Source organism: Rhea americana, unplaced genomic scaffold (assembly GCF_003343005.1).
Source record: "Rhea americana isolate MKP2758 unplaced genomic scaffold, rheAme1 scaffold_112, whole genome shotgun sequence".
Classification (NCBI taxonomy): Eukaryota; Metazoa; Chordata; class Aves; order Rheiformes; family Rheidae; genus Rhea; species Rhea americana.
The window spans coordinates 2,047,750-2,060,586 of NW_028185173.1; the positions used below are offsets into that span (position 1 = coordinate 2,047,750).

Sequence of the window (12,837 nt, forward strand, 5' to 3'; positions counted from 1 at the left end):
CTCCAAGCTCAAGAGTGGTGCATCCCTATGAGTAAGAAGTGCAGCAAATGGGGCAGGAGAGCTGCATGGATGAGCAAGGAGCTCTTGGCCTTGAAATAAGAAGAAGAAGAAGAAGAAGAAGAAGAAGAGGAGGAGGAAAATACACAGAATGTGGAAGAGGGGACATCATCTTTGAAAAGCCACGGAGAACTGGAGAGGTGCCTGAGGACTGGAAGAAAGCCAATGCCACTCCAGTCTTCAAGAAGGGCAAGAAGGAGGACCCAGGCAACTATAGGCTGGTCAGCCTCACCTGCATCCCTGCAAAGATGATGGAACAGCTCATTCTGGATGTCATCTCCAGACATATGGAGGAAAAGAAGGTGATCAGGAGTAGTCAGCATGGGTTCACCAAGGGAAAATCCTGCTTAACCAGTCTGATAGCCTTCTATGATGGAGTGAGTGGCTGGGTAGGTGAGGGAAGAGCAGTAGACGTTGTGTACGTTGACTTCAGCAAGGCTTTTGACACTATCTCCCATAAYATCCTCCTAGAGAAGCTCAGGAAGTGTGGGTTAGATGAATGGACAGTGAGGTGGATTGAGAACTGSCTGAAAGGCAGAGCTCAGAGGGTYGTCATCAGTGGCRTGGAGTCTAGTTGGAGGCCTGTGGCTAGTGGTGTCCCCCAGGGCTCAGTGCTGGGTCCMATCCTGTTCAATTTCTTCATCAGTGACCTAGATGAGGGGACAGAGTGCCTCCTCAGCARGTTTGCCGATGATACCAAGCTGGGAGGAGTGGCTGATCCACTGGAGGGCTGTGCTGCCATTCAGAGAGACCTGGACAGGCTGGAGAGTTGGGCAGAGAGGAACTTCATGAGGTTCAACAAGGGCAAGTGCAGGGTCCTGCACCTAGGGAGAAATAACCCTAGGCACCAGTACAAACTGGGGTCTGACCTTCTGGAGAGCAGGCCTTGCAGAGAAGGACCTGGGAGTGCTGGTGGATGACAAGTTGACCATGAGCCAGCAATGTGCCCTTGTGGCCAAGAAGGCCAATGGTCTCCTGGGGTGCATTGGGAAGAGTGTTGCCAGTAGGTCTAGGGAGGTGATCCTGCCCCTCTACTCAGCCCTGGGGAGGCCTCATCTCGAGTACTGTGTCCAGTTCTGGGCTCCCCAGKRCAAGAGAGACCTGGAGCTACTGGAGAGAGTCCAGCGTAGGGCTACAAAGATGATCAGAGGGCTGGAGCATCTGCCCTGCGAGGAACRGCTGCGAGAGCTGGGCCTCTTCAGCCTGGGGGACTGAGGGGGGATCTTAACAATGTGTATAAGTACCAGAAGGGAGGGTGTCAAGGGAACGGGGACAAACTCTTTTCAGTTGTCCCGTGTGACAGGACCAGAGGCAATGGGCAGAAATTGAAGCACAGGAAGTTCTRCCTGACCATGAGGGRGAATTTCTTCCCTGTGAGAGTGACGGAGCACTGGACCAGGTTGCCCAGAGAGGTTGTGGAGTCTCCTTCTCTGGAGATATTCAAAGCCCGCCTGGATGCAACCCTGTCTACCATGCTCTAGGTGACCATGCTGAGCAGGGAGTTTGGACTAGATGATCTCCAGAGGTCCCTTCCAACCTTACTGATTCTGTGATTCTATGATTCTGTGATTCTATCTTTTAGATGCTCGCTCACTTTTAGAAACCTCTCTGGTAAGGGCATTCTAGGCATGAATACCTTACATGAATCTGATTCACAGTTCTTGGAGGCTTCTTAGTTACCCAGGTATTTTCACCCTATCTTTAAATAGGATGCTCTCAATTTGATAAAATGCTATTCTTCTGTTTACCATATGACCTTACTCTGCTGTAAGGCAGTCTGGTGCTTTGATATTAGCCATGAGCACTAGGGAGAACCATGTGTAGGAACAAGACCGTGTGTAGGAATCTCCATTAAACTTTTCTTCTCCTTCACCAGAATTTTGTAGCCCTCAAAGGCTGTAGATACRCTGAACGTGCCTGAATGCCTGAAAAGGGTAGGATACCTCTCTTTCTCTCAGGATAGCATTGGCTAGGGCCTGCAAGCTTGCTCTGCAGTTACTTTCATTATTTTCCCACAGCTATGTCATGCTTTGATGGATACTTAAGGTCAGAACTGGATCCCTAGTGCTTATCAGCACCCAAGGGCATGGCCTAGACAGGTGGAGGAGAAAGGAGRAAGAAAGCCTAAAGGAACCTCCTTGGAAGCCTGTGCATGAATGAGGAAGCTTTGCCAGGACCGCAAGTCGAGCTGCATCACTGAATGATGACGAGAACCAAAGGCCTTCATTCTTGGTCAGGACAAAAAGTCATAGTGTCCCTCACTTACTGCAACTATAGACAGAAGAATGCCTCATATGTGGCACACAGAAGTGCCTTCTATATGTGGCACTTTGATGGCCTTGATATCTAGAAATTATGTCAGACATTTGACAGTGAAGACTTTGAATTCTTTCCACATTGGAATATTTTGTAGCTGATCACTTAACAAGAAGTTTCAGGTGCAGATAAGATTAAGACTGTATGAAAGATAGACAATATAAAATTGTGGAGAGAAATACTTGAAAAAAAATCCACTGTGCATGCTTGAGTTAACTGTTCTTCTAGACTAATAACATTTGGACCTCACAGTCCTGAATTCGATGAGAGAAAACAGAGCTTGCTCTGCCCTTCCAAGTGATTTGCTAAAAGTATTTAAATAACGTGGATACAGTGGTAAAATCTATGAAGAAATAAATAACCAGCAAAAGCAAGGAGRAAAACTAATGTAGTAATCATTCAAGTAGTCTGGATTGAACAGAATTTTAAGGGGAAAAAAATGTAGGGAAACACCAAGTAAAAGCAAAGGCCTGTATATTAGTACATTGATAGTAGGTGTATCCCACATTTGATCTTCTTCACTTATGACCAGCTAGGTTTGGAGATGGTGAAAGAGTAAGTCTGGGGAAGGCATTTTCATAGCCTCAACGTTTATGCTGAAAACAGTGAACTAATGCCATCGACAGATCATCCACAGACTCTCTGACCTCATCACTTCTTCAGACTGGAAATTCTTGTTTGCAGTATGCAGGCCAGTGGTATTGGCAGGAGAGACAAGTTGCAGTGAATTTTTCAGCTCGGGAAGAGGTGGGCACTGACTCTGGTCCTGGAAATTATATCAGAGAAGGAAGTCATGGAAGAAGTTCCTGAAAGGGAGAGAGGTCATGTTAGTAATGAAGAAGAGTAGCATGACAAACTAGCATGGTGTGCCCAGGTTAAAGATGTACACCTTTTCTTCAGAGTGAAAAAAACCAGGTGTTTTGACCTATCATGAGTAAAATGGAGAAGATGGTGAGGATGAATGTCAATGCTAATACAGTCAAAAAAGGTGAACAGAGCAATCCTAAACTCTTTCCCACGGAAAAGGTCTTGAAATAAATGAAATTTTCAGATGTCTGAGTCATGAGGAAAAAGAGAAAACTTGTATCTAATAACTGTAGATTTGCTTAATTAGTGATAATGCAGGGAAAGAAAAAACCCAAGAACATAAATTAGAATAATAAATAAATTAGAAAGAAGCTTTGGTCATATGAGAAAGATTCAGAGACTATTTTGATTGCTACAGTAAAAGTGCAGATATTGAGCAAAAGATTTAAAAAAAATGCTTTTAGGCCTTTAAAAAAGAGCAAAGAGAATCAAATATGTAAGGATGAGGTAGGGTCATAGGAAGTTTGACGTGTATCAGTGGAGAGAGAGAACAGCTGTAGCTGAATAATCTAATGTCCAGCATTAATTTATGAGTTTTTGTTTTCTTCCCCTCCCCCCCAAAGATTTGTTTGTCTGATAGGGAAGATAATAAATAATATTATAATACGAAAATTTAAATTTCAAATTGGAAAACGTAATGAATGAGGAAAAGAGTGACCTTTTTCAATTAAGAGAAAAATATTCTTACAGACTRTAAATCAATAAGATGTTTCAGTGGTTTGCATATTTATAAAAATAAATAACTTCTATGGAAACAAATGRATAACATAAATATGTATTAAAAGCATAAGTCTCTGTTGCCAAAGCTCTGACTAACAAGTTATGTGAAGTTGCTAAGGAGAAGTCAGGTGAGCATTTATTATTTGATCTTTATCAAGCAAATGAGCATATAAAATGGGTGGTGATACAAGATTTAGCTTGGACTCCAGTGAAGATTTCAGAGGACTGCTCAAAGTTGTATTTTAGGCATAGCTTCCTTAAGTAAAGAAGTGCTAGAAGAAGCTAGCAGTGCTAGACTTCTTATTTGTTCAATACTGAAAGGTTTCCAGAAAACTGAAAGAAAAGGCTTAGAGCAGCTTATTTAGGTGCCTTGAATTGCCTTTTGGAAGAAACCTTCCAAGTAGCCTGTTTCTTACCATTGGTTGTAGTAGAAGGATAGAGAGACTGTCCTTCCAGTATAGACGCCTAAATTAAAGGCCTAAATTTAGCTTCTGTGAATACTACACTAATGCCAACTTGGTCAAAGCTCAAGAGGAAAAACATCAACAAGATTTGTTTTTTTATTAGGGCAATGTTTGAAGACCATAAAAAGTAGAGTTTRTTTTTTAAAGACAGTTTACACGCAATCTGAGTACCTATCCCAAGTATATCTTTTTGGTCTATGTTAACTTTTTTAGTGTGATGTCATTAATTAGTATACCACCAAAAATTCTTAGTAGTTGATTTTGATTTTTTTGGAAAATTACATACTTTCCTCAAAATTCCAAAGTACTGGACATGAAATTCTGGATGTTTGTTTCAAGCTGGAGAGACTCTAAATGTGAACTCCTCTGCTTTTTGCTGTATATATATTTATATATACATATATATATATATATATATATATATATACACACACATAGATATCTAAGATGTGTGTTTCTGAAGAACAGCTATAGAAACAGCCATTTTCATTGCATTGTATTGATTGTATTCATTTTTAATTTGCGCTGTGACCTTGACTGTGTTCTGCTCAAATCCACTATGCAGAATAATTTTGGGCAATTTCAGCATAGTTCTCCATCAGCAGTAGCAGAAGTGCTACTAAAGGTTAACCACAGAGACCTTTTCAATATACAAGAGATCTCTGAACAACTTTGTTCTTTACTCTTTATATGGCTAAGCTGGCTAATTGCCATGGGATCACTTTTCTTCTTCTCCCTTTAGTGACCACATAAACACTCAACATGAATCTAGAAGAACCATTTCTAGTTGCAGCAAATTTAGGATGACCAGATTTAAAGAAAAGGAAGAAGGATGTGCTCTGCAACCCGACGTGTTCCCRGCAGTGGCCATGGTACAGGGGCATGCCTTCTGCATCATATTAAGTCATAGCTCATACTTTTAGTCGTGTGGTCAGACAATAACCTTATCACCCAGTCATCTTTGGCCCTGGAATTTGGGTATTGACCTGAAAGATGGAAACATAGGAATTTTGTGTCAGTTTCTAAAAATTCAGAATAGCTTCTCAAAGAAAGTCCCTGAGATATTGTTGCAGAGGCTTGTTTTGCAGGACTGGTTCCTGGACTGGTCACTACACAGCTGGGTCTGTCACACTAAAAGAACTCATCTGCAATAAATTCTATTGAGAAATTTGTGTACRAGTCCACATGTTATAGTTATACATAGGCAGAACATAGCTTTTCTCACAAATACATCCTTTCCTGCAAAATGGAGTTTATTTTGTGGCTATATGAAAGATTTACAGTACCAAATTATTCAAATACAGGGTCAGAAAGTCAASAGACATCTGATTTTAAATGTGAAGGGAGGGAGAATATGCTTACGTCTGATGTCCTGCTGCAGGTATCTTGTTATGACTTCCAAATACCCTATCCTCTAGTCATTTGACCACCAGCACTGTGGTTATTCATATTTCATCCTATTTTAAAGATACTACATTTTTGAATGTATATTTAACATGCGAACTATAACTTGACTTAGTAATAGATGTACCACTAAAATTTATTTAAATATGACCGTATTTAAATACAGGGCTGACTGTCAGCAATATCATTGACACAACRAACAAGACTATCTTGCCAGCTTACATGTTTTCCTTGGGAAACAAGGAACGCAATTTTCTCAGATTTTTTCTTAAGAAAGTAAATGGCATTATCTTTCAGTTTAGCTATTTCAAACCTTCCTCAGATATATGGGCTCAGAATTGCACTAAAAACTASGAATGCTGTAGGAATTCACCAATGTATCAATGGAATTTTTGGGAAGTCCTGCTACTTTCTCTCCCAGGTTAGTATATGTACTTTAATCAGAAATATCTGGGAGTCCAACATGAAGTGGTGACATACTGATCCAAATAAGGCAGGTCCTAAAGCTTCTGGATTCTTTTTTTCCAGACTTGGATCATTGAATATGTTTCTGTACTCTACATATTATGTGTTCGTCTAAGGCTATTTGATTATTATCASGTGAGAAATATTAAAATCAAAGGATGTATTGGTGTTTTGGACTTTTTGCATGTATGTGCAGAATTATTATTGTACATAATAATGATGGAGAGGCTTGTTTATCTAGAAAATAATTTTTATTCTTGAACCACTGTAGAAAACTGTTCTTAATCTGTTTTCAATAATTTTTTTCTCCATCTTTACTACTCCACGTTAATAACTGAACTGATGTAAGCTAACCGGTTGTTCAGGTTAGATTTGCATTCTGATCCAAAGATTACAGGTTACTGAATTATCCCTTAAGCTTCCTAGCCTTGGAATCCATTAAGCCTTAATTAAAGAGGCATCTTAGAAAAAAAATAATCAGACCATTTGTATCCAAAGATGATGCACATTGGTCATTTGTTTGTTCACCAGCATAAAAATTATTATTTAATGGAAATTTTAATCACAGCAAGCTTATAGATAGACGTATATTAAATGCATTAATCTTTCTATAAGGTTATTCACAATGTATAAGGTTACCCCTCTGAAAAGACTGCTTCAGATTGCTTTCCGGTAATGCTAATACCCATTAAAAAGATGAATATATATGTGTGTAAGTCAATCATAAGGTATTAAAGAGGTGTAGCAACTTAAGCTTCTTTTCTTCTTGGCAGGTCACTTTGAGAAATGTCCTAGTTCAATTAAAATATTTTTTCCATTTCCTAGTAGTAGATTCAGATATGCTCTGTCTGTTCTCTATCTTATCTTCGCTGTCAGGATTTAAAACAAACCTGAGTCGGGTAATAGAAAGGTTGTCTAACTACTTCAGACTCTGAACAGGATCAAATTAAGGGTATATATGTATGTATACATATTTGCATGTTCATGACATGCTTCTCATGGTCAATCTTTTAAAGAGAATAAAGGACATTACTCAGAGTATGCTCTTAAGTTTCTTACCACAAAAAGGGTAAAATTCATGTTCTTATCAAGCCAGAATAAACTACAACTCATGTTCATCAAATGCTTATCAGTTTCTTTATCTCTGCTTTTAAAATTCTACAGAAGTGAATAGAAACCATCTAACGTGGAGACATACAAAAGAGAGTAAATTTTTTTTGGGTTAGATACTACAAAAAGATACTATGGTGGCACTGTGAAAAGAAAGTTCATAGAAATGGTAATCATGGAGGCTATTACCATATACTGCATATAACATCTAAGTGACTGTAAAATAGTTTTTATCTTAAAAATAATGTTTCATGTTAGTAGCATACAACTCAAAYATTCAGGTAATATTGTCAGAAACACAAAATTGTCTTGTTACTTAGTTGAATTTCTGGTTAAAAATASTTTGTATTCACAATTTCTTTGTGCACCAGCATTRGACCTGATGCAAAAGTGTTCCTGARAATATYTCCTGTCTTGGATACTTTGGTACAAAGTGWCAGAGCACTTCATGTATAAAAGAAGCCTTGTGGTTGAAGCAAAYATATAGTGAAGGGGGCTAGCTTCACATTACAGTCATCATGTAAAGCCTTCCACCTCGCAACAGGCCTAACACCAGTTGTAACTTTTCAGATTATTATTAACATTAAAGTTGCTGAGGATTAATTAGTCTAGGTATGTTTGTGTGCATTTGTGCTATATTACTTTTGCAAGTAGAAAACATTTAGGTTCAGGTAWAATATGTCTTCTGGAAATTTGTATTTTAGGCAAGCACAAATATCACTTAATTTAAAGTTAATAATAATGCTCATCTGTGATATTAACTATCAGATATTAACAGTATCTCRCTCCCAGCTGACCGTTCTCAAAAAACGATTTACTTGTTACCTTTTTAGGTAACATCACAATGCATCTGAGTTTGCTCACTTGTTTCAACACTTATTTCAAGTTTGGTTTTGCTCRTAAGTTTTCTCTTTCACATGAGTTTTAATATCAAAAATAAAAATATCTTCTCATATTTTATTGGCCATTCACAATATCAGGTACCATACAAGTTCACAATATTAAGGTAATATGCAAATATTCAATTTATTATGCATGTGGATATCATTATGTTCTTTTCAGTAGAGTTAATTAGCTTCTGACACACAAAAAATAATAATTCTCCATTAGTCCAAAAGCAGTAGTAGGCTCTAAGTAGATTATGCTAGATGCCTCTTTTTGGAAGGACTCATTCTATTTCAAATGTAGCAGAAACAGCTCACAGTAAGGGACCCTCTGCTCTCTCCATCCAGGAATACAAAGATTGTGAATGTTGYTCCTCGGGATTCATGGAGAGCACCCAGTAATTCCTACAGCTCTTACGGGACAGCACTTGCAGTCCTGCCCACACCTCTTACTCTTGTTACTTTTAATTCTCCCAGTTGTTTTCTCATTTATTGATACCGGGTTAGAATATATTATCTTAACAAATGAAAGATTATAGATTTTTTTTTTTAAAAAGAGGATTTTATTTCATAAAACGAAGGGTTAACTTATTAATGTACAAGTATTATGGCTACTTCCAGATTACCCTGTAACATGGAGTTATGGTGGGAAGGGGTTTTTCTGCTATGCAATTTAAGGGCGGTGCATGGTGGAGTTAGCTGACCGGTTTAAGGCAGAATTGGGCCTTCTGTAATTGAAGAAATTCTTAGCAACTCCCGTGCTTTGGAGCTTACTGTGTGCAATTACTAGTCTGGTTTATGATTTTCTTTTTGAAAGCCACAGCCTTTCAGCAGTTCTGGGGTGAAAATGGTCTGACGTATGCCCGTCTTGTGTTGTACCCACCAAAATTTGCTTTGTATATTACTTCTACTTATTTATTTATTTATTTACCTCTCAGCTCATTAAGGTAGTAGATCTGTTTGGGAGTCAGAAAATGTACAGGCAGGGGAAAATTTCAATCAAATCAACCTTGCATAGAAACAACTGCCTGTTTGCCATCTGCAGTGGGCATCGATCCCTAGCTTGTTTGTGCCGGGCATTTGTTATGCAGGAGTAAGCACATTACCCTTTTCATTTCATTCATTAGACACTTAGTCCTTGATTAGTGTTTCCTAGTTTGTRTCAAATATGCTACTACTCCTTTATTCAGCTTGTCTTGGGTCTGTCTTTTTTCTTGTGCTTCAGTGTAGAGAAAATTAACAGTTAACCACAACAGAAGTACTTTTATTTGTGTTTCATATCGAACTGGCTAACAAATATACTTTTTCTCATATTGGCAAGTCTGGGGTGGGCTGAAGTATTGACGGGTCTTTCTAAAGTTAACAGAGTTATTATTTTAGTTCAGCTGGCAGGCTTTGTTTAGAAGTGTGACATCTCRGGGTTTACTGTCAGCTTTATTTCATCCGTATTCAACAACTGTGGGATCACTTGGGTGCTTATGGGTATTTGCATTATAAAATTACATTGCACATAAAAATAAATTTAAAGCAATGGTGGGTGGAGTTTGAGAATATTGCATCCAAAGTTTCAGATGGCAGTTTGGATGACAGGACAGAAAGAGAAGGCTTTTTGTAACTAACACGAGTTCATTCATTAGGGCTTTTTGCTCTGATTTCCTTGTAGGGCAGTAAAATGCTAACTGATTATTCTGTTCTTAAAGATAGAAAAAAATAATGGTATGTCTGTTAAAAATACATCATGCTGCATGCATATTTATAAGCTACATAATGAGATCACAAATAATGTAAAAATTTCAATGGAGAYGGTATGTTTAGTGATGCCTCTAATTGATTTCACTTGATCAGTGATTACAAGTCATTTTGCTAAAAAAAAAAATTCTTTATTGTGCCCTTATGTACAATAGTGTGAAAAAATGTATGACTCTGTAATTGCTTTTTATTCATAATCTTAAAAGTTTATAAAAATGTTATCAATCACTCTGGGCAGCTCTATCTGACCTGTTATCAAATTCACACATTTATTTTTTCAAAGTACCTGTGGGTTAGTAAGCCAAATCTASATATTGTACCAGACTATTCTCTGGAGTTTGCCCTGCTTAAGACTCTAATAAATAAAAAATTACTTCATCCATAAAGGATTGCAAGCATTTTTGATGTTAATAGGTACCTGTATATTTGCACTAAATAATTACTTGATTATTTAAAATTTATATTAAGGTGAATTGGTTTAAATAGAAATGATTTCAAACAAAATATTTTAATCATGTTTGGAATCAGCAGTAAGATACAGTTTAAGTCCCCCCCAACACACGCACACTGAATGCTGATTCTTACTGGTGAGAAATCATTTAAAACATGTTGCTAGATAAGGGCTTCAAACTGAATTTAATACTTCTCTGAAATTATTACTTTTTCTATTTTCATGACCTTTTAAGGTGGTAAATGATGCATTATTCTACAGGATAGTTGATTATAGTGATGGTTTTACTTGTAATTTTTGTCAGGCTATTCAAGTGGAAATGAAATTCAACTAAAATTATTATTAACTAAGCTAGCTCTTTCTATATTAATTTTTATATATGCAGTATTTTAAGGTGTAATTATAGAAACATGATTTGCAGTTAATAACATGTATTTAACAATTAAAATAGTATCTTTAATGAGAAAAGCAAATGAATTTCTCTGTTTACTATGTCTTGCAAGACTACAGAGCTGGTAGATTACATACTCTTGTACCTAGTTTAATACTTAAATTAAAAGATGGGAAAAAAGCTCTTTTGTTTCTTAATTCCCAGTTTGTAAATATTGAATGAATTAGTAAGAGAAGCAAGTGTTAAATTATCTGGAAGGAAGAAAATATTTTTATATCTACAAAGGAGATACAAAACTACTGTGAAAACTGATTTTAGCACAACAGTTTCAAACRCTTTATTTTCAGCAGCTTCCACAACTGCAATGGTTTGATTTTCTTTAAAGGTGTACCAAAATATAGATATTGTATACTATTTTGTTTCAGATATGCATTTTAACCAATTATGACTAATCATCAATTAAAATATTTTAAAATATTTTAATAAGATATATTTAATTTAAATAAGAAGTATCTTTTAAATTGAAAATCCTAATTTTTTCCCCCCTAAGTCACTAATTTTTTCCAGCTTGATATGTTGGAAATGGAGTATGCCCTAGCATTTATTTCCATTTTCTACCAAATTTATAGGAAGCTATTGAACAGCCATATGCAAATATCAAGCTGTATGTGTATAATGTAACTCTGCTGAATCACTCAGCTTTATTAAAGGAATAGATTTTGTAGACTTTATTTAGTATTCCAACAAAAAGAACTGCTTGAATGGTTTTACGGTAAACCTTCAGTGAATCTGGATAGTCTCTGCTACAAAGAAGTTGAAGACACTTTCAGTAAAAATAACTGTTATTTCTGATTTGTAATGAAGACCATAAGAAATACAATAAATTAATTGTGTTCAGATATATCCCACTCTTGGAACAGTGTACCTGTGAGCTTTCTAACTGATCAGAGTTTTGCTCTTGTTGAACAATGATATTTCACAAAGCATCTTACAAATGACTTGCTTTGGTTACAGGTTTGATTTTCTGTTTTGCAGTTTTCCCATCATGATAGATTTATAGTTTTCTTTTTTCTGTTAGGATGCTTCAATTGCCCACAGATTCCATATCATGAGAGAAAAACATCCAGAGAAGTTCAACAGTAGGTAAGAACCTAAAAATATTTGTGTATGAAGAGATTCTTTCTATGTTATTGAGATATGCTCTGTAAGGGGTTAAATTCTGAATATCCTTTAAAATACTGATTCTTATAAAAGAGAGGAAATTGGTGCATCTCATATTATGTATGTGCTCCCCGACTGCTTGTAGTGTTACTGTTTTATATGTGGTATTTCAACTGAAGTGAATAACATTATAAATAAACTGTTCTCACATGCAAAATGTTTGACTTGTAAGACTAGCATGGACAAGATGATGCATTGTGGTATCTGAGGATCCCTGAATTGACACTTTGCCATTAGGCACTGAAGAACACTTATTAGACAGCTGCAGATGGTGATCCTTATGTTTCATTCCCACACGCACACTGGTACATTGACAAGGGGCTCTTCCATATATACCCTTAGTAAGGGCAAGTGGATGCCATTTTACACATAAATGCTTTTTATCATTAAAGAGCTTTGGATATGTAAAAAAGTCAAAAATGAGACTTTGCATCTGTTCCTTGTGTTGCTTTTTGAATTTGGAATGTTATCTCAGAGCTTTCCTGGAGATTAAAAATGTATTACAACATGTACTGTAAATTCATCTTCTTTCAGTATCTGGTTTGTTGAGTAGATAATATTCATAATGCAATGCTTATGTTTGTCTCTTTTTATTTAGGTAATTTAACACATCAGTTGTGATGGGTAAAAGCAACATTTCAGAAACTTTAATTACCATTAAGAGGCAGAAGGGAAGAGGAAAGAAAGATGTTAAGTGCATGGGAATAAAAGGGGAATATCTAGAAAAAAAGAATAACC

At 36.8% G+C, this 12,837-nt stretch overlaps 1 protein-coding gene across 1 annotated transcript in view; it reads left to right on the forward strand.

Annotated features, from left to right (window-relative positions):
• Positions 1-12,837, forward strand: part of DGKB (diacylglycerol kinase beta) — a 349,983-nt gene that overhangs the window by 196,910 nt on the left and 140,236 nt on the right. Inside the window, exon 20 of the mRNA XM_085316086.1 lies at positions 11,957-12,021. Within this exon, the coding sequence (XP_085172212.1) occupies positions 11,957-12,021 (65 nt within the window). The remainder of the gene's footprint in view (positions 1-11,956; positions 12,022-12,837) is intronic.